This window comes from Eleutherodactylus coqui, chromosome 5, assembly GCF_035609145.1.
Source record: "Eleutherodactylus coqui strain aEleCoq1 chromosome 5, aEleCoq1.hap1, whole genome shotgun sequence".
Lineage (NCBI taxonomy): Eukaryota > Metazoa > Chordata > Amphibia > Anura > Eleutherodactylidae > Eleutherodactylus > Eleutherodactylus coqui.
In genome coordinates this window covers 52649861-52676674 of record NC_089841.1, presented here as the reverse complement: position 1 = coordinate 52676674, position 26814 = coordinate 52649861, and the positions used below count along the sequence as shown (strand labels likewise).

The 26814-nt window shown below is 43.2% G+C and overlaps 1 protein-coding gene across 6 annotated transcripts in view; it reads right to left on the bottom strand.

Annotated features, from left to right (window-relative positions):
- Positions 1–26814, bottom strand: part of TCF4 (transcription factor 4) — a 428999-nt gene that overhangs the window by 304633 nt on the left and 97552 nt on the right. For 4 of the 6 annotated variants that reach the window (XM_066602510.1, XM_066602505.1, XM_066602506.1 and 1 more), the window contains exons 3-4: positions 12484–12545; positions 1259–1312 (exon numbers count right to left, since the gene is read on the bottom strand). In XM_066602510.1, the coding sequence (XP_066458607.1) occupies positions 1259–1312; positions 12484–12545 (116 nt within the window). The remainder of the gene's footprint in view (positions 1–1258; positions 1313–12483; positions 12546–26814) is intronic. The other 2 variants (XM_066602507.1, XM_066602508.1) reach the window with 1 other exon arrangement.

The following is a 26814-nucleotide window of genomic DNA, read 5'->3' as shown; positions in this document are numbered from 1 at the left end:
TTGCTGCTTCGTGCAATATCGCTGTGTCTTCTTGTGGCAATACCATGATTTTGTAGCGCTACAAAGTCGCATGAGGCACTACAAAGTCATGCGACTTTGTAGCATCACATACAAGGATTATTGGGTGGTGGTGAGGGGCTTGAAATGTAAACCCTACCCTGCAAATAAGCCCTAACTGCAGAAAAACATTTACAAAAAACTATACTTCACCTAGAAGTACTGCCTGGCTCCACTGCATCTTCTCCCCGGTTCCTGGCACTGGTCTTTTTCATCTCTTCTGGCCTGGGATGGAAAAATCCCCGCCTCCTGGAAGGACTGGCTGTGATTGGCTGACACTTAGTCAATCAGAGGCAGCGCTTCCAAGAGGCAGGGCTTTTTAAATCCCTAGACAGAAGAGATGAAGGAGAATACTGCCGGGGAGAAGACGCAGCCAGGCTGACAGCGCTTCTAAGGTGATGTATACTGTTTTTTTTATTTTTTCCTGCAGCCAGGGCTTTCGTTATGGCTTTGATGATGTGATGCAAGAGAGAGGAAGGCTCCATAGGGAAACATGGGCTACAAAACCTCATGAGTCGTGGGCATATCGCGGGACCTGCAAGGTTTTTGTGTCGGGTTGTTGCATGCTACAAAATATCGCAGGTGTGAATTAACCCAGAGGAAAGCATGGGCTTCACACACATGCAAAATTTGTTGGATTGTAGCAACGCTACAAAATCGCGCAACTTTGTCGCCCATGTGAACGAGGCCTTATGGATTTACCCATGAGAACCACTTTTACATCAATTTAATTGCATACAATTATTATTACCATTATCAGCATTATTTGATGTTTGGGAGGAATTGATGTTTGCCCTGTTGGCTAAATCCCTCAAAAATTGCCACAACCATTGTGAATGAGCTACAAAAATGTCCCTGGAGTCATGTGACTCAATCATTGTATATATATATATAAATGATATCAGTAACGCTTAATGTTACACAACATTCTCAGGACAAGTCATCTCCTGGCCCCTTGGGTCTTTGTAGGAAGCTGTAATCTACAAGTCTCAGTTCCCTATAGACGTAACTATCGGAGTTTCATTCTTAGACATGTCATATCTCATAACTTTCCTATACTACACACACAGACACACACCGAACATACATAGTGAACAAAAAAGAATAAGAGCAATTTAAATAGCGGCATTTAATAAGCAATCAAACTGTTCATGCATTAGTCTCATAATACAATGCAAAATATAGAAGCGGGTTAACATACATGCAGCCACCTCCGGGGGGGATGAACACTGGCTTGTACACTGCATGACAGCTTCTGAAGGGCAGAAGGAAGAAGGAAGTGTCATTAGTACTGAGAAGACTTCAATACTGATCAATATATATATTCACCATGATGCTGATCGACTGCTTGAAGGGGACTGCACTTAAAATATATTTGCCTACGTTGGGGAGGAGGTCATAGTAAGTAGTGTGTAAGGCCGAAAAAAGACTTATGGCCATTCAGTTCAGCCTATTACCACCTAAATGTTGATCCAGAGGAAGGCAAAAAAAACCCCAATGTGGTAAAAGCAAATTTTTACCAATTTAACCGAAAAAAATTCCTTCCTGGGTCGGAGAGTTAAAAGCTTCATCTATGTTATCTTCAGACATTTCTATAGGATTCCTTGGAATATACATTTTAGGTACACTTCCCCTTTAAGCAAGTGGCTAGGCCCTGGTCAACCACCGTTTGGAATGGAGCCATATGTCTTTTCTAACCATATTGTAATATGGCAGGCATTGAGGAAAAGCTGCATTATTTACACACAGGACCCTGCAGACCTCACAAAATGTCAGCTTGTACGGTTTGCTGAAAGATGGTGTAAATAACGTGGCTTAGCCGCATCCCCTGTAGTGCCATAATGTTTAACTGCCTCATTCCATGAATTTCTCTTTTAAGAACATCCTTGGGAGCGGATACATTTGTTGTTATGAGAAGTGAAAGGGATGAACAAGATGGAACGCTGAGGAATGTTATCATGAGACCGGGCAGAAGGGACGAAGGGGGAAGGTTGCGGACAAGGACGTTAGCTCATCAGCAGATGACAAATACAGGAACGGTTGCATGCAATACAGATGCAGTTAGCTAGGTACTATGGACGCAAGACAAAGGAGTTCTAGGCAAAAATGGAGTCTCATGGTGGGTGCAGACGAGAATAAAGGGCAAAGGCAATTCATCTTTAATCCGTGTAACCCATTATTTCTCAAACATCATAGATAATGATGGAACCTAATATTGCTGTAATGTAATTGTTAGGTCAAAAGAACCATCATCATCATCATGCAACCGTTTTTTCCGCAGTTATCCCAAAGTGTGACAACCATTTCGATCACGGCGTGGCTGGCTCGCCATCTTCAGGCCCAAACTAGTACAATAACACAATTGTGTTTAGGACCAGTGGAGCTTTCTTGCACCCTGAAATTAGTTATTCTGTAGGCTGCAACTTCATATAACCTTCAATCAGTTATCCACCTCCAGTGGTAGTATTACCGGTCGAAAATTACAACTGGACTCCAAACCCTGATTATTAAAAAGAATGGTGCTCAGCAGGAGCTAATATGATATAATGTATATATGTAAACCGAATGGTCATGTTTAGAATTGGAGCTTCCTGTATGGAAATTAGAGCCGTGACCCCAGAGTGCAAAATAAAGTCACGTTATCAATTTTTCCGTGGAACGGTTTCACTGTGAATCCACATTAGATGGGAAAATCCAGCGAGGTCTGGTCATCAATGCTAGCCAAGTTGGGACCAGAATTTCACTTCCAACCACATGGGGTTTTCTTGTGCAGCGGTGCATACCGAGAATGGTGTGATCAAGTGAAATCTTCCAGCAAAAGCGGATACTGTGGACATAAACAACTGGCAAACGGGGTCAGATGAATTCAGATTTCTGCTGCACCATGCTGATGAGAATTTGGCACAAGCAGCATGAATCGATGACCCCTTCCCATCAGCTGATCAGAACATGTCAGCATCTTCATCTAATTTGTGACGACTACAATAATCTCACTTGTCCACATGGGCCAATATTCCCCCATAACTACATATTTCCATACCTAGTGGAATATTTAATTAATTCTGCCATTCTAAAGGCCAAAGGAGGTCCAACGTGCTACTAGATGGGAGGCTCTAATAAAGTGGCCATTTAGCATACGCAATCATACTTTATAAAGGATTGATATGTTCAGAGAGCATAGCACGATGCATGTGGAGTCACAAGTTACATAGTTGGCTCAGGTATAGTTTTCATACCAGAATCTTTGATCTATTAAGTGTTGGTCTTATGTTATTCAGATATCACCTTTCATCCCTTAGTTATATTTGCTAACGTGAAATGCTGTGTGACAACTAATGTGGTCATCAGTTGAGATCCCCAGATTCATTGGCCTTAATAGTGCCCCTGAATCTCAACAGTTGACATTCCCTAACAGTAGAAATGATCAAATGACTTTAGGGTCTATAACTTTTTTCTGGCATGATAATGGAGCCCTGCCAAATGTTGGACTTTAGACCCTTAGGCCCATTAGAGGAGATTATTCTGAGATCCATTCTCCATCTATACATCTACTAATAACTGCATGATCTTTTTTGCTATCAATGTATACACAGGACATATCATCAATAAGATAGAGAACCTAGTGGGAAGTGATTGCTCCAAAGTTGGCTCCAAATGGGGTTGTCTTCTCCTGGATCTTTGTGGTCCATCAGGGCTGGGCCCACAGGAGGATCCTCTGGAACCTTTGTTGGCTAGCTCAGCCTCTATGCCCATCAGAAGACAACTACCCCTTAACGCTCTTGTCGAAAAACCTTTAGTCTCTCTTCATATGACTTACGTGTGCAATGAATAGATTGTGATGAAATTGAAAGAGGAGATGTTCTTGTTCTGTATAGCTGTAGGGTGGGCCTGCGGAATAATTTCCTCCGATGGGACCGAGGAACCTTAGTCTAACCCTACACTCCTCCTTGCTATGTTTAGGTCATTTAGACTTTATTTAGTCTCCAAAACAAAAGAAGGGAAGGGATGAATTAAGGACTGTGTTTTTCTACATAAAGGTCATGCTAGGCGGGCCAAATAATTCTTATACAATGCAGTTGTGATTAATAAAAATAATGCAACGTGAAGAGTTTGTGCTGGTGAACCTACATGTTCTCACACTCTGAATGACTGATACCGTCCCATCTTCCACAGGACACCCTATAGCGCCCAACAGTTGTCCTAATGTTCTTCGTTCCTGTGCTTTCACATAGGAGCGATAATCGCTCACTGGATACAAGTTGAGAACACCAGAGATAATCATTTAGTGTGAAAGGGCCTTTACATGTAGATTGGAGAGAACCAACCATGCTTGTTAATTGGTGGAGCAAGAAAGACAACCGCGGATGAACTTCTAATGTTTATCAGTAGCTTAAAGCTGTAAAATGAGATTCGTAGAGAGACTCATATTGCAGAACACTGGATTCCTGGCTATTATAACATGACTTATTTTATTCCTATGGTTCCAGTCTTGTGCTTTTATGTGGGGCTGCACCTTCAGAAGATAAACTGTATTATAAATGCACGGCTCTGCATGACTGATACCCCTGAATGCTATAACACAGATGTCACATCAATGAGATACGGCGTGGAGGGTTTTTTCTTCTAAACTACTGTTACCAGTAAAAACGAGTGGGCAGGTATCAGATGCTATCACAAGATCAAAGGAAGTCATAACAGAACCCAGACTTATGGTTTGACTCAAAGCAACCATATGTCATGTGTGCCTTTAGGAAAACACAAAATACAGTCATTTCACGATGACCCCCGACGTTCTGCCCAAGTAAACATGCTGCTTTCCTTTAAGATTTCTGCTTCGTTGAATGGCTGCCTGACTCCACGGAGTCTAAAACATATAGGACCAAACTGCACCTTCCCAGATAAGATGTTCCATTAACCCTACTGGGCTCCTGTGCAACGTTGTGGCATGAAAGGGACTGAAGACACTACATTTCTTTTAAATAGGTTGGAGGTTTCATGCGTGACACAATTTTGTATAGATGGAGTTGAATTAGTTGCGGTTAAAGGTTGCATTTTAAAGGGGTTGTACCACAAATGCAACTTTTACCCTATCCACAGAATAGAGGATAACTTGCTGATCAGTGGGGGTATTATCACTGAGACCTCCATTGATTTGCAAAACGGGACTCCCGTGTCCTATTCTGCCACTGTCACTGTAGGGGTCGCTTATACCCCCACAGTGATGTCAGCATGAAGGTAGCGCTGGCCGAGCATGCACGGTCAGCCCTCCATTCATTTCAATGGGGCTGATGGAAATAGCCAAGTGGGTGCTGCTCCGGTATCTTTGCAGTCCCACTGCAAATGAATGGAGAGCTAGTGTGCTTGTATGACCAGCACTCCATGCAGTCTCCTCCTCATTGCGGGGAGTTAAGTAGCCTCACAGTGAGAAAGACGGTGAATACGAGTTTGACGTGCATTTTGGTAAAAATTGTGAACTCCTTGAAATAAAGTCGTACTGGTGATGGATCACCAAAAGTCTAGCTCTGCTAGCCCCCTATGAACAGGGGGATCTCTTGTGCGTATATACGTAGGGTGGCATATAGCGGGTGCTGTGCCACCAGTCCACATCTTGATTGTAGCAGCAATGCAAGGCGTGCTAATGAATTTAGGGTTCACTGAAACTGCACATCCATTAAAGGGGTTCAGCACTAGACTATTGTTGACCCATCCTCAGGATGGTTCAGCAATGGATTGGTGGGGTCCGTTGATCATTATCCCTGTCGATCTGCTGACTGAAGTGATAGCAGCGCTCAGGTGAGTACCACTCTCACTTCTGTCCGTACCAGACACAGCACCGTTCATTGTATAGCGGTTGTGTCTAGCATCATAGCTCTGTCCCATTCACTTGAATGGGACAAGGTGCTCTGAGGCCACAGGACAAATGAACGTGACGTCACTGGCCTAAGAGAAGTCTGGAGTGCCGTGGCCTCTTCAATCAGATCGGGGATCGAGAGCGATGGACCCCCACGATCAACAATTGATGACCCAGTGTGAGGATAGGTCATCGATAGTTTAGTCCTGGTAAACCCCTTTAACAATCTACAGCCAGTGAACACCTAAAGGAGTTCTGCAGAACTTTTATTATTGACGAACTCTCCTCAGCAGAAGTCATCGCTGATTGGCAGCTGTCTGCCGCTCATGATCTCCGCTGATCAGCTGAGTCCTAGCACCGCTGTGGACAATGCTGGAAGCAGATAGCGCTGTCCATACTGCAGTGGTCCATTTGGTAATACAGGCACAGCTCCCAATGAATGATTCAATAGGAGCTGTTCCTGCTGTACCAAACTTGGCTGCTGCAATGTTGACCGTGCTTTCTCCTTCCAGCACTGTCCACATGTAATGAGCGGCTGGTATGCGACCATGTTGCGGGTTATGTGATGGTTCAGTGATGGCAGACACAGGCAGCACATTTAAAAAAACTTTTACTGAACAATAGGATTATTTAACATAAATCACTCCATAAGAGGGTTCAGATACTTAAACTTTAACCCTTTCCAATCCACTGTCTGACGTCTAAAGACATTCTGATTGAAGGCCGTACAGCTCCGATGTCGGAAGACGTCCAGCAGGGTATTCTTACTGTAGATTATAGGCCGCTCTGTTGTCAGGGGCCTCTCCAGCATGTCACACACCGCAGTACTGGCTCTAGCCAGCACATGGCGCCATTGTATAATGGCCAACAGAGAAAGCCCCCTAGGAAACCCTGAATCCAAAATTGGATTGCAAAGGATTAGGCAATGACTTGTGACATCATGACATAACACATCCGTATTTTACTTTGTTTGCATCATCTGGTGGAACTCGCTGGTGCGTACATCTCCTCGCACCTTTTCATAGTTGGCCACAGCAAGGCACATGTCTCATGGCCTCCCTTAACTCCCAAACAGTCTCGCTAAAATTGGAAAAAACATTCCGAAAATGTCGCTTTTGTATTGTAGATTTAATTTGGTGCATTTTTAACCCCTTAGTAACATAAGTAATTTTAGCCTTAAGAGCCAGTAAATTGCTTCCCCTTTCGTGTTCCAGCGGTCATAACTTTTAGATTTTTTCATCAATATGGCTGTATCTAGGATAGGTTTTATAGGATCCAATTGTCAGTACATTTAATGTATTGAATATTTTTATTATTTTTTTTCTGCTGAGGGCAATAGAAAAAAAATCAATTCTACCACTGATATTTGCGATACATTTTTATGGCACTGTGGTATAAATATTATGTTGCCTTTATTCAATGAGTCATTATGATTATAAAAATACCACATTTATAGAGGTTTTATTATGCTTCACCACTTTTTCCAATCTAAACACATTTCTTTTTTTTTTACAAAAATATTTTTCCTGCGGCGCCACATGCCAGGACCACAGCATTTTTATGTTTCAGTTGACAGAGCTTTATTAGGCCTGTTTTTTGTGGGATGACTTGTAGTTTTTATTAGTACCATTTTGAGGTATATACAAATTTTTTTAGTATTTTTTATTCCTGTTTTGGGGAAGTGAGATGTTCAGAAAACGGCTAGTTTGGATTTTTCTTAATGGAATTAATTGTGCTTGATAAATAATGTAATTGTAACATAATATTTTATATTACGGATTGTTATGGTTATGGCCATACTAATTATGTGTAAGTTTTTTTTATATTTAAAGCCTTGTGTAAGGAGAAGAAATATTCACTTTTTTTTTTTGTCAAAATGTTTAGATGCCACGGTGAACAATGACTGTAGCATCTCTGGGGTTAAATGTTGTAGAGGAGTGATTAGATGAGCAAGTCCTCATAATTCCACTCAGTTTTTGGGAAAAACCCACAGTCACAGTGTTCAGTGTCGATGGCACTCCCCATGGGGAGTAAAGAATCCCCTGCCACAGATGGCAAAGGAACTCAATATTCTCCCATCGCCTTCAATGGGGCTGCCGCTGCTGAAAATCTTCCCTAGCTTGTGTAAAAAAAAAAAAGTATATATATTTATATATATATACATACATACATACTCACCTCTTCGCCACTGTCGGGGCCTGGCGCGTCTAGTCGCTTGGCTCACCAGCACTGTACTGAAGCTCTTGCAGCAGACGGGGATTTAAGGGCTGCATCTGATTGCCTGAATGTTCAGCCAATCACAGGCAGCACTCAGCCATTCATTAAATTCAATGAATGGCTGAGTGTTGGGACCAATCACAGGCAGTACTCAGCTGTCATTCAATGAATGACAGGGATTTAAAATACCCGCCTGCTGAAAGAGCTTTAGTACAGTGCTGGCGAGACAAGTGACTAGACACGCCAAGCCCCAACAGCGGCGGAGAGGTGAGTATATATATATACATATATTATTTTTTTACACAAGCTAGGGATGATTTTTCAGGAAAGAGCTTATATTTAAAGCCCTTTCCTGAAAATCACTGCAAGGGTTGCCGGCATCCCATTGCTCTCAATGGGGCCGCCAGCAGCGGCAGCCCTATTGAAAGCAATGGGAACGCGTGTGCAAAACAACGATCGTGTGACCGAGGCCTAACTGTAGTGTCACCTGTCATGCCCTGTAAAAGCTGTGTCCTTTCACACAGAATGCTAATACATAGTAAATATAATTTCTTTACAGGTTTATTTTCCATATAAATAACTTGTGGCTTCACTCCTGCGTCACATCCAGCTCTACATACTACATGCTCCACATTATCCCGTACCTTGCTGCACCATTAAATCCTGCATCATAAACATTTCCTATGACATCTTACATTGTAAATTATAACCACCTAACATAATAAGCATTCTGCAAAGCCTTGCAGTCACTCCACTATGGCTCCTTATTAAACCACACCCACGTTAACTCAGTCCATTGGTCTGTGATTCCCACCCTGGCGAGCGATTTAACAAAATGCAGTCCCAGGAGAGTTGGCATATGCTGCTCAGAATCCATTAGGCTGTCATCCACTTTGGCCCCCAGGTCATTGAGGCTCACTCATGGGGTGGAGTCATCTTCTGCCCCGGGTCATCAGGGCTCGCTGGCGGTCTCTCTGGGTACAGGAGACCTGTTTCTCAGGTCCTCTGCTGACAGGACTCCAGCATTGGGATACAGCCTAGGGTAGCCCTCGGCCACTTTAAGAGTCCTTGCTGGTGGCTCTGTCTGTGTGCAGCTGCTCTGCCCAGGAGCTGTGATGCAGCCCTTTCCTTTATATAGTAGATGCCTGAGAATGTTCCTAATGATCCTGGAAGGTGGGCCGGAACCAGCCCTGTTCTTGGTTGCCTACTCCCTGGTAGTCATGTAATCTAGGGTGGAGCTAATGGTCCTGGTTACTGCATCAGAGCAGAGCCCAAAGTTCTCAAACATGCAAAGTCAGCAAACAATAGGGTTAACCCTGTACACACGCTAAAAGCGGTGCCAGGAATCAGCTAATCAGCGTGATTCCCAAGTGGAAGACCCCTGCTGATCAACTATTGATGGGCTATGCTGAAGATAGCTAATTAATAGTAAAAGTACTGCAGAACCCCTTTAAATTCACTAGCAATCATAGACTTGCATCACCGGGGGGGCTCTCTACTGCATTGCTGCTGCAACCGAGGGGATAGCCAGCCATGTAGTGACTGTTACATAGAATCGTACCCTAATACATGGTCCCATTGAGCTATTGGCTATCTGTTCTGGTTCATAAAGTGGGGATCCATGGTGGCAGGCCACCCTCCATAGTGTCCATATGCTCATAGAGCACAAGAAAAGTAGTAACCCATTTATGTGGATTGCTATGAAATCCTCTTCCGGGCCTGTCCCCTGAATTGTGGCATATGACAGGAGGATTTGATCCATTCAGGCACAAAAGCATTACTGTAGGTCCACACATAATGGGAATGCTGCAGATTTGTCTATACGCAGCAGAATATAGCAGCAGCAAAGGGGTTGGGACTTTTACCCTTGTGTGGTACCATGAGTTCTACTTGACCCTAGCTTTGTTCATTGCACTTCGAAACTGGTACCACATGAGGGTCAAAATCTGCTTTGACCTTTCTAAAATCAAAAACATTTTGGTAAACACAAATCTCAAACACAGGCTGCGCAAAATTTCTGCATGGAAATTGACCTGCGGTGCGAATTCTGGAATCTGGAGCATGTCAATTTTTCCTACAGATTTTCACAGCGGATTTCCCCCCTTTTAGTGTAGAAGATACAATTTATGGCAAATCTGCTGCAAAATCTACCAGTAGAATAGGCTTTTTGAGGTTTGGTGCTGATGTTGGGTGATGGGGTCAGTAATGACCTTACCTGTATGTGGTACAGTAAATCCCTCCCACTACCACCAATGATGTCCTTGCGGAGGTCAATTAGTGGATATCTGTGTACCTACTGACTCCTCCATTCATATACATGTACTAAAATATAGAGCAACGCCAGGTGACAGATGCTCTGTAATGGGGTATTCTCACTGATATTGGGGAGCGGGGTACGGCCTCTGGGACCCTCACTGATCCCAGAAATGAAGAATAAATGTTCCTTCATCACAGATACTATGCAGCTGTATTCACATAAATGGTAGTCGTAGCGCCAATGTGTGGAGAAAATATGTAATGCAACTGCAATGGTCACAGGGTTTGTCAGGTTAGAAAATAACTTTTTACATTTAGAGCCAAATCACTTAAAACGGGTACTCTTACTCCAAGCCTCTGTTGTCAGCGGAAGTCAAGTGATCGCAACCTGCCAATCAGAGACATCACCGCCTGTTCTCCTAGCATCAGCGCTCACATCTTAGGTGCCATGATGTCAGGAGTTCCAGTGATACTGCAGCCTCTAATTGGCAGACAGCGGTCACCTGACTTCCGCTGTCAACAGAGACCAAGAGAATCACAGAGCTGCAGCGCGGGATCACCGGGGCTGAGGACGGGCAAGTACATATTTGTTTTGTTATTTTAAGTGATTGGGGTCTGAATTTAAAAAGTGATTTTCTAACCGGACAAGCCCTTTAACTAGTACTGTAGCCCCTTCATATTGAGGATCGGTGAGGGTTCTAGTAGTCAGACTCTCACCGATTGATCCCAACAATATGCCATTATTTCTTACAGTGGTAAAACCCCTTTAAAAAGCATATATATTAAGTAGGGGGGAGATCATCAAGGGTGACTGAAAAATTGCACGCCAACAGAGCTGAACTGCAATACCCTCCATGGACAGGTGTGGCACTGTGTCTGGAAGAACAGTAGGCCCACCAAGACCATACAAAGTGGCAGTGTGTTAAAGCGGTATTCCCAAGATCGACTATTATCCACAGGAGAGGACCCCACCAATCCCAAGAAAGGGCGCCCTGTGCTCCCTTTTCTTCCTCAATGCATTGAGGAGAAGCTAGAATGGAGTGGCAGCCGTGTGCATGCTCAGTGCCGCTCCTTTCATTTTCATAGGGCTGCTAAGGATAGTCAATTACAAGCATTCTGCTATTTCCGTCAGCTCCACTGAAATTAATGGAGTGGCACTGTTCATGCTCAGCTGCCACTCCATTCAAGCTCTTGTCATGGAGAGAGGGAGGGTGTGCAGGGAGTAGGAGAGTGTTCTCACTAGTGAGACCCCCACCAATCAAACTTTTATCACTGATCCTGTGCATAAGTGATAAAAGTCTATCTTGGAATAACCTTAGGGTAGGCTACCATAATAGATCAATGGGGGTTCAGTGACCCACCGATCAACTGTTTGCTGGGCTGTTGCATTTGTGTGCTGAGCTGATTTCAGCAGGAAGCAGACAGTTCCATTCTTACTGCAGTGGCCAGCCTTGGTACTGCAGGACAGGTTCCAATTGAAATGAATAGGAACTTTGCCTGCAATACCAAGCCATGGCAGTACGAATGGAGCTGTCTGCATCCTGCAGAAATCAGTTCAGCACACAAGCACACCACCCAAGAAAACTACCCATCATCAGGGACCCGGGCAACAAACCCACATATATCTACTATTAATGACCTAACTTACGGCTAGACCATCAATAGTTTAAAACTGGGCAACCCCTTGATATAACTTCTCCCAACCTAGGTGGATCTTCCACTTGTAGCATAGTAAAAAGTTTAGCTAGTTGCAATATTCAAAAGTTGCTCTGTGATTTGTGATTTGTTCCATTACTAACTAATTAGTAGCTCATAAGGCTGAAAAAAATAGATCATTGACTCATTACCCAATGCAGAACTGCAGTCATGGCAAATCAGCCCCATTCACTTCAATTTAGCTAAGTTGTAATACCAAACACAACCCATAGATGAGTGGGGCACTGTTCGGGAAGAAAGCTGTTTTTCTAATTCCGGAAGCCCATTTTAATATTAAAAAAATGGTTTTCGTAAATGGACAGAACATTAACATTGAACACAACGGAGGCATTTATGCATCATGATTATGACTCTCCATACTGAGTGAGACGCATGCTGGTACTTACTCGGGACGGGCTCGGATGTGCGCTGCTCCCCCAGGAACCTGAGCTACTTCTGTCTTCTACATCTAAAAAAAAAATAAAAAATAAAATGAAACACAACTTCTGACTTCGTGTGAATGAGGTTTTCTGACAATGTGCATTTTTAATTAAAGCTTCAAACTAATCTGCTGTTGGCTTTAATTAAGAATCCCATCGAGCCCCACTGTATTGATAATAGACATCTGACCCATCTACTTAAAGAAACTCATTTAAATTCACTGCTGAATTCTTCAGCGCCCTGACGAAGCCAAAAGGTTCAGCAACAAGAGTCTGTAAATCCTTTAAGACTTGAAGAAAAAAAAGTTGCCAAAAAGTTGTAGTCAAAGTTTAGTGCAAACACGCAGAACTCCCCCTTTCTCGTTAACATAGCTAATGAAGGAATGGATGACATATTTGCCCCAGGACCTTGTGCCCAAGGACATTGGAAGGCCCCGCTGTCATATAAGAGCTGCACATGGAAGATGATAGCGAGGGGCATTTATTTTATTTACCGCCCATTGCTTGTATAGTGGTGTAGAGGCATAGCCCCTCTACATACAGTTGTGGTATCCGGGCCCTGCTAATAGGTATTAGAACAACTTAATGGCCAAATGGTAAACTAGGCTGTTTATTGTAATGCTTTTGTTCAAGTGTCAAGCCAGCTGATTGGACGGGCAGAATCAGGTGACTGAGCAGCATTGGCACATTTGGTTGTCCTATGTGTGTATTCCTGTGGGAGGTCAGGTTGCGCAAATCGGGACAAAGAGAAAAGGTGTTTTGTGTGCTCTCTGAAAGTCAAGTTTGAAAAATGCCCTACAGGTTATTGGGGGGTGTGCCTTCACACCAAGTGTACATTGTGGACTGCCCTGGTTTTGGCTTAAGGCTTACTGTCACCCCATTGCCTTAGCAAAACATAGTCGTGGTTGTCACCTGGTTCCGCTCATCCATCAGTTCGAAAACCAGCTTGAGGTTGAGTTGTGATTTCATAATATAGTTAAGATCAAGCAGCAAATCTGAGTCAAAGTTATGTTCGGATAGCCATTCTCAGAGTTCCCCGATAGGGGCACTACCATCTGTCTAGACTGGTCCGCCAACATTTTCCACAGCACTTTAGAGTGATTGCCATTTACCAGTATATCAGTCCGCATCCCCAATAAGCACTCAACTGAATAATGCTAACATTTCAGTGTATAACAGGCACAATGATGGACATTGTATAGAAGCTATGCCTTTGGATTGCAGCTCAGTTTCATTCACTGTAATGGGACCGAGCTGTCCTCAGGCCTTGTGATTGATGAAAGTGATGTAACATTCCTGAGAAGAAGTCGCAGCGCTCACCGTGTGCTGCTGCCTCTTCAATCAGCTGATCGGTCATCGGGGATCCCAAGTGAAACACTCACTGATCAACTGCTGATGAGCTATCCTGAGATCATCAATAGTGAGGTCCAGGAAAACCCCTCTAAAGAAGACGTCTCACGTCCTTTGACCAACAGAATTGGCTGCATACATTTACAGTCATGTCACTACTGATTTCTCTGGTGTCTTCATTTTGAGGCCCCCCCTTATTTGTTCTCAATGGTTCCATATACTTTTGGACATTGAGTGGAGGCATGGTCGCACATTTCTGATGCTGCTCCATTAAATTCAACGGGGCTGACGGAAATAACCAAGTACAAACGCTTGGCGATCTCCAGCAGTCCTATTGAAGATGAATGGCACTGCGCATGCAAAACTGTCACTCCATTCAATCTCCTCCTCATTGTGAGGGGTGCAGCGAGCCTGCAGTGAGGAGGGGATGGGGACATGGGACCCCTGCTCTCTGGATTGGTGGGGGTCTCAGCAGTGAGACCTTCAATCAATCAGACTTTCATCTCCTATCCTATGCCACCCCAATGAGATGCAGGTTCCTGTAGAAGACCCCTACTATTAGCCACACCTCCTGTATTACATGGTCATCAATTCATTTTAATCTGCAGCTGCCCATAGCATCCAGTTATAATAACTGACTAATGGGGGTATGCGTAGCCAGACCCATAGTGATTAGCTGATCGTTGGGCTACCACTAGGGTTGTCCCAACTAGGGATTAAAGCACGATGACCATTTCATGGGTATGGGTGCACCATTTTCTGCTGCAGGTTTACTCTGACTTACTATTGAGTTCCTACATACAAGATGCAGAGAAACGAGAATGAGTATCAAGACTGGAAGCGTCCTATGCCCGATCCCGGATGAGAAGAACCTACTCTCCCAATAGCACAAATATCTACACTATATAGCTAGATGGAAGGTGTACAAGTTCACCGTCTTAAATAAATGAATGCACCAACAAACCGGTCCCGGATATAATTGAATAGGTCTAAAGCCGGCAAGCTGACTACATATAATTGCAGGGACCGAAAGCACAGATGGAAAAAAAGAAGTGTCAACAAAATCAAACATAATATAGTTACTCCGAATTGACTGAAGTAATTACGTCTTCAGGATGAAGAAAATAAGTCTGCAAGGCGACCTATTGCTTCATTACATTACTGGTGGGAGGCAGTGACCTCAGCACCAACTCCATGCCAATAGATTTAACAAGTTCACACCCTCGTGGCTAATGTGATCCCAATGCTTAAAGGGGAGTTGCACCCAGAGACGGAAAAAGAAAATTCTGTTAAGCTATTTCTTAGTGATGTGTACTTTGGGGAAAGCCGGGTGACAACCTATATGGCCACCGATAAAGTTCACAGATGGGTTCTTTAGAACATGAAATCTGCCAAATCATGCTAATAAGTAGATCTATAGTCCTAGTCTATACATTAATTATGCACCATGTGAGCTTAATTTTACTAGGGTTTCTATATACTGACATTTAAAGAGGGCTATGTGGTTTAGAAAACTGGCTACGAAGAGCATCTCTCACTTTGAAGGACTCAACACATTCTTGGATTACACAGATAACCCAATGGTTTCAATACAACTTTTGCAGTGCTTAATTTTCCCTGCCGGAACCGTAGCCGGCCCGCTACGCCTCCATTCACTCTGGGATGCTCGTTCCTCTGTAAAAGCGCAGGAACGATCATCGCTTGGATGGCCTCTCGGGCATCTGCGCCCAACAGGATATTCTGTGTGAAAGGGCCCTTAGCACTAGTGTCTTGCAGTACTGGAGTCATAGGTTCAAATCTGATAACATCTGAATAGAGTTTATATATTCTCCCGGTGTTCCATAATAATCACCTTTATTCAAAGGGGTTTTCCAGGAAAAAAACTTTTGATGACCTATCCTCACGATGGGAACATCTGCATGGAGTTATAATGAAACACAGAGAAGACATACAAACTCCATGCAGATGCTGTCAGATTTGAACCTTGAACCTCCAGGCAAGAATGACAACCACTAAGCCACAGGAGATCAATTATCACTGGGATGAACTACCTGAAGTTCGGGTTCGGTGCAAACTGAACATTTAGCAAAGTTCAACCCGAAACAGGGTTCTATTTGTTCAGTTCACTCAACACTACTCTTGGTATTGCCATTGATATATCCACTCTTGATGATATGCAATGACTCACAGATTGGTGGTTGGGGACTCCAATTATGCCAATAGGTGGTGGACCCATACCTTTCACACATTAATAGCATGTCCTGTGAATAGTTTATGCCATAAATGTCTGCTAAGGAGAAAAACCCTTTACAGGGGTTGTCTCATTAAATAAATGGAATCCCCTATCCATAGAATAGGAAAAAAACTAACCATCCCTAGTAATGATATATTTACTATTTAATAGATATAGATATTTAAAGGGGATTGTCCCTTTAAATAAAGGACAGATGATAACCAGAGGATTGTGGAGCTCTGATGCTGGGACACCCACTGAACCTGAGAAAGGAGGTCTGAGGTTCCCAAATGAATGGAACATTAGCAGCGCCACTCCATTCATTTCAATGAGAATTTACAAAATAGCTGAGTGCTTGTACAGTACTTGGCTACCTCTGCAAGTCCCATTGAAATGAATGGAGCAATAGCACACATTCTCGTCTGCCACTTCATTGATCCAAGTACCTTTGCACCCTCATTCTTGGAGTACGTGGGGGTTCCAGTGGTCAGGCCACCACCGATCAGCTAATTATCCCCTATCCACAGGATAGGTCATCAACTGTTGATTGGCGAAGGTCTGACACCCAGGAACCCAACCAATCAGTGTTTGCCATGCCGTTGTCATCATAAATGGAGCAGATAGCTCTGTGCAGTGGCTCGGTATGGCATTTCAGGCATAGCATTGCCATCGATTAGCTATTGTTGACCTATCCCGCGGATGGAAAACCCCTTCAGTTGTTAATTTCTTCCATAGTCGGCATTGGCACATTGGTGGCCAAAACCAAGACTGAGATGCAATATCCACAGTCTGAGGAAGTCGATTTTAATTTGTTCTTTGAAGATGAAGTCTTGTGTTTTGAACACTCGGTACGTGAAGGTTATAATTCTTGGCAGAGGAGGAAGTTGTACAAAACATAAGAGGGAGAGAGTGAAAACTGAAAACAGACCTTGCTACATGTGGTGTTTGACTGACGGCACAGAACTTGGCATTTTATAAACCGGACAGCGATCTCACAGTTTACTTCTGTTTCTAATGTGCAGCGAAGCAACAAATGTACAACCCGTTCCTTCTGTGAAAAGTTATGCTGTTCCGCAAAGGGGCATACAACAAGAACAGGGTAATTCTGGCTCAAAAGCTGAAATTAAACAGAAGGTCGGCGTTTGCAATCACCTTTTTATTGATCCAGGGCATCTAAAAAGAAAAGTTGAAGCAACTTTGCAAGTAGGTATAATTAATATATCTCCAATCAGTTTGTGTCTACAGCTCTGATGAAGATTTATGTGTTTCCTTGGTAACAGACTACAGACCCCGTGTAGTCTGATTCTACAATATAATCCCCTTTATTTATATAGTGCATACATATTCTGCAACACTTTATATCACTTGATCTTATGGGTTCTGTCCCCATTACGGCTCACAAATGTTACATTCACCTATTAGTATGTTTTTGAAGTGTGGGAAGAAAACTACGCAAACACAGTAAAAACATGTGATTCTCCCTTTCTTGTCCTCTCAGGTTCCATGTTTGCACAAAAAGACAGTTGCCTGTAATCGCAATAACTTTGGCAACCAAAAGCCCATGTAAAGCACCCCAGTACAGCAAGTCAACAATGCTAACCACTGAGCCACCGTGCGGCCCAATCGCCCACCTTTTCATCTGTCTTCCAATTCTTAGTAGGAAGTAGGTCACCAATGGATGACAATTTTGCTGTGGGATCAGATTACACATTTGATTTGCTCACAGACTGTTAATATGGAGATAGATGTGCATGTGAGCTGTAATCTGTGGGGAAACCTGGCAGTAAGTGTTCTATTTCTCTGCAGCGCCCCCACAGGGAATGTGACGCATTACACAGTGTCCTTTCACATCCAAGGGTTGTCTGTGTCATACAGAACAGGACAGTCCTGCAAAGTGAGAAAGATGCTCATTATAGGGCCGGCTGCAGAGGAATCCGACCCTGTCCCTGGCTGGCGTCCGGGCGTACCTGTATTTCTATGTATTGCGGATGGTACAGATGGCTCGCCGCCGGTCATACACAGTGCAGATTTTTTTTTAAATCCCTGCTTTTCCGGCGACGTCACTAGGCGATGATGCAGAATACGCGACCTTTCCCCAATGTCAATTGCGGAAGGGCCGCATTTCAGACAGCTTCTATTGACTATAATGGAAGCAGTCTGCATGGAATCCTCGCAAAAATAGAACATGCTGCGGGTTTTTTTACGCAAGCGGAAAACGCCATCACTGTCTGCTTGTGTGAGCGGACATGCAAATGTTCTATTGTTGCTAATAGATGCGGATTGTCCGGACGGGGCGATCGCGAATTCCACAATGCAAATCCAGTCGTGTGCAACTGGCCTAACTACTGTCCCCCCTGGTCAATAGATGAAGGTCCTGAGCAAAGGACCCCCATCTCTATTCACTAATGGGTTGTATGAAGATGGGTTTTCTAGACAGACCACCTTTTTAATGCAACAATTATACCCACTGCCCATTCAGACAGGGCACCATGGTACACTCAAAGTACAACATAAAGACTAACAATAAAATTACATTAGTCAACAGCAACTTATTGACAGTTTCCAGAATATATATAGTTCCCGATCCACAGGATAGGGAATAACTCTCAGATCAGTGAGGGTCCAACCCCTAGGGGAATGGGGTCCAGTCCATTCAGAAATGAAAGGAGAGGTGTTCGCAAATGTGCACTGCCACTCAACTCATGTCAATGGGGCTACCAGAGATAGCCTAGCACTTGAACTTGGCTATTTCCACCATCCGCTTTTATAAGAATGGAGTGGCAGTGCGCATGTGTGAATACTACTCCCTGCATTTTTGGATGAACCAGACCTCTGTTCTTATGATCATGAGGAGGGGGTCCCAGCGGTCGGACCCTCATGAATCAAATACTTAGCACCTTTCTTACACACACGGAGTATTGAACAAGCTCAATAATAGTCTATATACACTCCTTGTGCCCATCATAAGGTCAACATAATCTATTGTATACACAATAAACCTGCGCCAAAGCCTGTGGATTTTTTACCGCATCTATTTTTTTGTGGAGCTACAACCCCAAACCGGTGGACAGACGGAACCGCTCAAAAACTACAGGTTCCCTCTGCCTAGTCTGGACTGTAATATCCATCTTAGTCATCTGTTCTCCGGCAGAGGTCGCGACTATTTGTTTTTCTATATTACGACAGTCAACGTGCAAAGCTCATTCTATTAGTCTGTGCAGCATCAGCGAGTCGCCCTAATTAACAGTGACAGATAAAGCCATCTCTATGTCAGTAATGAAATTAAAGATGGTTGACATAGCGCAGAGAAATGATACATGTATTCCTCGCTAATTGGAGGCTTCGCTTTCATTACTCTTAGAGCAACCTTTACAGCACTGCATGAAAATACAAAATATGCCTAAAGTACAAAAAATATCAATGTTAAAAGCATACGGTATTATAAAAAATGACTAGGGTAAATCAGGCTTCATTATTTTATACCTGGGGACAAGGGGAGACTACAGCAAACCCCAATTCTCCATTCATAGAGGACCAGGAAGCTGAGATGTGAGCCTTTTGATCCTACACAGCCATTATTTTGTTAGGGTGGCTCTATTAGGGACAACTATAGTCGCTCGGTAGAGGGCATGTAAAGGGCAGTTGTTCCGTGTAAACATGGCCACCAACCGGGTGATGTGTGAGAATTTGTTCACTAGTTGCTTCGTTTCAGCTCACCTAAAAATAGTCGCTGGTTAATTTATCATCTGGTGTAAACAGGTAATCGTTGTGTTTCAAAGTTGGCCAACAACTTTTCACGGAGGTGTGTGCTTGTTCATTGTACACCTCCTAATAAACACTGATTGTTTCCCACCTTTTATTGAACATTTTGCCCTCTCACTTAATGCTGAGTGGTTCCTGAAAACATACAAATACATGCAAGTGAGCCTCGACTGAACAGTCCCTGCTGGTCTTCGAAAGAACACTGGTCTCTGACTGGTTTTGGTCTTCGAAAATATACTCACGGCTGAGGTCTCTTGCTGGTTTGGCCTTCCGCAGGAGTGAGTGTTCGCTCGAAGACCATTCACATGTAATTATGTGCATTCAGTGGACTCAGTAACCAATGATTGGGCATTGCCTCCCATCTAGTCGAAAAACAATATTTAGGCCTGTGCAGAGGCATAACTTGAAGCTCCCGAGCCCCCAGTGCAAAATCTGTAACAGGGCCCCCAACTATAATGCTTTATTCATAGTACTGGGCTCCCTATATGGAGAAGAGAGGCCTTATGGGCCCCCAAGGCTCCTGGGCCCGGGTGCAACCGCATCCCCTACACCCTCTATAGTTACGCCCTGGGCCTGTGTAAATGCTCCCAACAATGTCTTCGGTGACTACAAATCTGAACACGTGAACACTGCAAAATGGAATAGTGGATGTCCATATAAGTTAAATGGGAATGAAATTAGGTTGTAAAAAAGTTTCCCCAACACTAAACGTTCTCCAAAAACTAAAGCCACCCTTAGTGATCAGCTGTTATTGGAGAGGAAGCAACATTCATCTATGCAAAATGTATAAGTGACCATGAAAGATAAGGTTGCATGAAGACTGCAGCCGATCTCATAGGGGAGTCCAGACCAGGAGGTAGACCTTGTTCATCTGCTCTACGTTAGGTTTGATTCTACTCTGACAGCGGCATGGGTTCTTATTGGGCCAACCCTTCAAGGACTTCTACAGGACTGACAAAGCGGAGTTAGTTCTATTGAAGGGGTGAAATCTGCTATAGATCCACACCAAAGTCTGCCCCAAATAGAGTGGATTTAGATGCAAATATTAGCGAAGACTTGTGGATTTTTGCAGCTGTGGAAAATCCGCAGCAGAACAGCTACATGTGATCCCTCCTAAGGGTACGTTCACATGGGGCAGAAACACGGTGGAATTTCCACAGCATTTCTGCTTAAAAGCTTGCATCAAAATATGTGTGGATTTTCACCAGGAATCAGTTACGTATCCACAACTGACTTTAGTAGCTAAATTACTCCCTCACACCTTGGATTACATTATGTGTCTGCGCATCCCAAAACACAGCCCCCCGGCAGCCAAGCAGCTGGTCGGGTCATTCCACTTCCGTATTGGCTGACCAGCGAAGTGACACTCATTATAGGCTGCCGTATGCTGGGTATGCTGTTAGAGCCAGGTATTCCGAGGTGAGGGGGAGCAATGTAGCTACTAAAATCAGCTCCAGATACGCAGGTGATTGCTGGTCAAAATCCATACCCAAGGTGTAAATATTGCCGCGGGTTTTCTTGCGGAGATTTTGTAGAGTTTGCCCCAGAATTTTCAGCAGCAGAAGTTCTGTAGTGTTTCCACCCCGTGTGAACAGACCCTTGGAGGGCTTGTCGAAGATGGACAGAACTTGTGTGGAAGTCCACTACAACTAATGCTCACAGGCCATGGGGGACGTCAATCAATGAGAACCGGGCTTGGTTAGAGCAGCCATTCTGTGACTCGGGGTAAATTCGGCACCACCCTAGTGATCTGTGATGAACATGTACATAAAGCGGTTTACCAGTACTATACCATCACGTCATTGGTTTTGTACCCAAAAAATTGATTACATGGTTCGGTTTGCTCAACACTATCCATGATAGCCATCGAATGAATGACTAGTCGTCTGCTATCTTCCCTGCGTACTCTATGGCTTATGGCCCTTGTATACAGGACTATTATCGTTCAGATTCCAGTGGTCCCATGGGAATTTGAACAATAATCATCCAGCGTAAATGCATGCAGGAACTGAATGACTGAATGAGAGTTGTTCAGTCATTCAGTTTCTATATGCAACAGGATGCGCTGTTCAGTGTAAACAGCAGTCGTACACTTCAGAATGAATGTTAGCTTACAGTGAATGGAGGCGGGCGGGGGGAGAGCGCTAACTGGCCCACTCCGACGCCATGCTGGCATTACTGGAACAAGTGTAAGTCATTGCTTACCCAACGGCTCGTCCCATGTGAATTGACCATTATTTCGTGTATTTCAGTAGGAGATTAGTTGGTTATAACGAAAAAAAGTGGTTTGGTACCGTGTCAGCCAGCAGAGCAAAGTGTGATTGTAAGAGAAACCAAGTAATCCTGTAGATGTGATGGCTAACAAAAATACATGATGTTATAGCAAGTTTTCTGATCTTCTAAGGACCCTTCGTCAGGCTAAACGTCCCCCTTGATGTCCTTAGAACATCCAAAAGCTCGCTATAATATGTTTGTCAATCATATCTACAAGATGACTTGGTTTCTCTTAGGCCGAGTGTCCACGGGCGATTTGTCATAGCGTGATCTGCGGCGATAAATCCCATGCGGAGCGCGCATGACACGTTTTCCTTAAGATAACTATGGACAGCGCAGCACGACGAACACGAGCAGAAAATCGCTTACGATTTTTCGCTCGCATTTAAAAATCACGGCATGCCGCGATTCTCCGCAGTGGACCTATCATTAAGATCGATTTTCCGCGATTAACCTAGGTGACATTAGTACTCCCCTGTGGCAGAACATTGCTTGCGATATTCCGTCCCGCCCGTGGACACTCAGCCTTGCAGAGAACAATCACGGGTGGGGGGCCTCGTTATGTAAAATGTGAAGTCAAAGATTGAGTCAGAATTTCTGGGTGGAAGGGTGATAGAGGACACATGGAGATATGTATGTGGGTGTTGTGTGTATATAGAACTGTAGTGTATGTAGGTGTCTGGAGTTTCTGTAGAGGACATGTGATAGTATCATATCTAGAAGACATTGGTTTGTGTATTCTTTGAGATATACAGAGTTAAGTGTGTCATGTAAATCCTTATGAGATAGATAGATAAATATGAAATAGATAGATATGGGATAGATAGATAGATAGATATGAAATAGATAGATATGGGATAGATAGATAGATAGAGAGATAGATAGATAGATAGATAGATATGAGATAGATAGATATGAGATAGATAGATATGAGATAGATAGATATGAGATAGATAGATAGATGGATGGATAGATAGATAGATATCAGATAGATAGATATCAGATAGACAGACAGATGGATATATATGAGATAGATATGAGATAGATAGATAGATAGATAGATAGATAGATAGATAGATATGGGATAGATGGATAGATGGATAGATATGAGATAGATAGATAGATAGATATTAGATAGATAGATAGATAGATATTAGATAGATAGATAGATAGATAGATAGATATGAGATAGATAGATATAGCAGTGCTACAATATTAGCTCTGCTACATTGCTGTATAAAATGAATTATGGTAAAGTTAAAATCTCCCCAGAAATATCTTGAGCTTTACATAGAAATCATCCAAGAGGCAGAAGAAAAAAGCGATCCATACTTTAAGGCATTGCCCTGGGAATTGTTTTATTAAACTGTAGTGTTTAAATCAGGAACAGCTCGTGAGCAGCTTTAAAGTGGCAGAAATCGACGACTTACTTGATAAACAGTTTATTACGACTCGCTCAGGGGATTATACACAAAGCATTAGATTTTTCTCCCCTCAAAGCAGAGCCAGCTGCCAGATATATACACCACCGCTTCAATTGATTCTGTGAAAGCCACAAACAAGTAAAAATTGTATTTGAAGCGCACGTACAGCGCGTTATGTCAGACATCCGACCGTCTAATAAACAGTCCAAGGCTGGTTTGAAATTTTTTTTGGCTCTTCGTACAAAAAAAAACACGCAGCTGTATTTAATCTTCCCACCCAGAAACGACTGAAAAATGACTCCTTTAGGACTGTTTACATAAGACACAACACTTGTTCTCTCCACCTCAAATTAAGGAAAATTTCTCCTAAAAAGAAGAAAAAACGGTCGTCCTTGAGTCGTCCTCGAGTTATTAACATGACAATTAGCTTATTCAGTATCTTCTATCCGAATCGGAAAACGCTGGCCACCAATGTGGATGTCTCTGCAGCATCTACGTGCTCTGTGAGCTCAACACTTCAGCAGCAGCTGCTCAAATATCTCTACGGGTACGTTCACACGTAGTGGAAAATTCTGCAGCATTTCTGCATCAAAAAACGCGTCAAAATCCACACCTTTGGTATGAACTTTGACCAATAATCAGTTACATAGCTGATTTCAGTTGCTATAGTCCTCACCTGGCGATACATCACACCTGCTCACACGTCACCCAGCAGCTTTTAGTCAGATGATGTCACTTCCATGTGTTAACATACCCTACTAGTTTGCTACAATGCATTAATCAGGCTGTTTAGCTCACAGAGCATTGTCCAGAATTGATACAATTGTATCCACTTCTCAGCTGAAAGCAGGACTAGCTACAGTATGTACAATGTATCAGCCTAGAGTCTGGGCTGTTAAGCTTACAGAGCATTGTCTGCACTGGATACAATTGTCTCCACTTCTCAGCTGACAGCAAGACTAGCTATGTACAATGTATCAGTCTGGAGTCTGGACTGTTTAGCTCACAGCACATTGTCTACATTGGATACAACTGCATCCACTTCTCAGGTGAGAGCAGGACAAGCTATGTACAATGTATCAGTCTAGAGTCTGGGCTGTTGAGCTCACAGAGCATTATCTACACTGGATACAACTGTATCCACTTCTCAGCTGAGAGCAGGACTAGCTATGTACAATGTATCAGTCTGAAGTCCGGGCTTTTTAGCTCACAGAGCATTGTCTACACAGGATACAATTGTCTCCACTTCTCAGCTGAGAGCAGGACTAGCTATGTATATCAGTCTAGAGACTGGGCTGTTTAGCTCACAGAGCATTGTCTACACTAGAAGAAACGAGAATTTTTTTATGCTTTACCTTATTACGTTACAACAACCACAACTTTTTTTGTCAATTTACGTACAGATGTAGCAAGCTCCACCATTATTGAGCAGGCACGCTATCACCATAGTACAGTCTGTCCATGCTATTTGTGTAGCATGCTGCCCACACAAATGGCATAGAGATCACAAAGCACCTATTAACTAAGAGCGCTTACTATCAAGGTTAGCATTGCTACATTTGTGCATAACTAAGTATTGTTTTCTGTGGGATGAGTTGTGTTATTCAGTATCACCATTTCAAGTTACATATGTCTTAGCATTTCATATTTACGTATTTTATTTGGGGAAGGAGAGTGCAAAAATAAAAAATTCTGCTTTTTTAATGTTTTTTTTTTGCATCTTGTTTACAGCAAGGCACAAATGAAGTGTTAAGTTTGTTTTGAGGGCTGTCGCAATGGTGATAAAATATGTATATTATATGGTTTTATTCACTTTTATTCAACGAATACGATTTTTTTCTGAAAAAAATGGTTATTATTTATTTTGTCTGCACTTTTAAAGGGAACCTGTCCTATCCCCACAGCACCATAAAATAAGTTATGGTGCGGTTAGGGGACGTGACAGGGAGCCGGGTGATGTATTTTTTGTATTCACCTGCTCCTGCAATCTATATCTGACAGAAATCTGACTCTTTTCAGAGCCCCGTGTGCGCGCTGTTCTATACAAGTCGATGAGACGGGACTCTGAAAAGAGTCAGATTTTCATGTGCCGCCGGGACTTCAGAGCCTGACACCGCTGGATCATGTGAGTAGGTGAATATAAAAAATACATCACTCAGCTCCCTGTCACGCCCCCTAACCACACCATAACTTGGTTTATGGTGCTGTAGGAACATAACAGGTTCCCTTTAAAAACTTTTTTAACTTTTTGGTGCCCCAACAGAGGACAAACAAAATATTGGAATGTGTTTGTGTTCCAACATATTAGTGCCTGGGAGTACAAAGCTGACAAACACCTATTATGCCCAGTCTAGGTCACAAAAGGCATCTATGTACAGATGTAGCAAATGTTAACTTGACTTTTAGCACATAATTTAACTACAATGTACTGCGGTGCTATAAATCCAGTTATCATGATGTGACCATCAACCATACGGCACTTTTGTTAGTCTTCTAGCTGCCATATTTAACTGATCAATTTCTGGGTTATTTAGGGTTACTCTACCCATCAGCAGGTGCCTGACCAATCAATCTCCAAACTGTGTGAAGGGTGCAGGTGTGTTTCTGTCCGATCTCTTGGTATTTGATCACTGCTTAACAACCCAGCTTTCCTGAACTCTCCTATCCTGACCTTGGCTCATTAATTGACCATGCTTTTGCTTGTCTGTTGCCTGACCCATCACCTAATCAACATTATGAAAGTATTCCGCTTGCCCTGACTCTAGCTCTGTTTTCTACAACTTCCTTCCTGTCTACACCATCTGGTACCACATTCTAGAAAACCTGACCAAGTGCGTAAGCCATCTTTAAAGGCATTGTACCAAGACGGACTATTATCACCTATCTGTTGGATAGGTGATAAAAGTCTGATCTTTTGGGTGTCTCACCATCCAGTTTCCCCATCCTCTTTGCTCTAGTCTTGTTCTCCCCCAGAGTGAAGAGCAGACTTGTATAGAGCTATGGCTGTGCATGCACGGTACCTCTCCATTCATTTCAATGGGGCTGATGCAGACAACCTACCGTAGTGCTTTGTAATGTAGCAGTAGCCATGCATGAGCAGCCAGCAGTCCATTCAATCTAATGTCATTGTGGTTTGGAGAAGTAACCCTGCATTGATGAGAAGAGGACACAGGACCCCTGTACTTAAGATTGGTGGGGTGATGAGACCATCACCGATTAGACTTTAATTTTATCCTATTGATAACTGATAAAAGT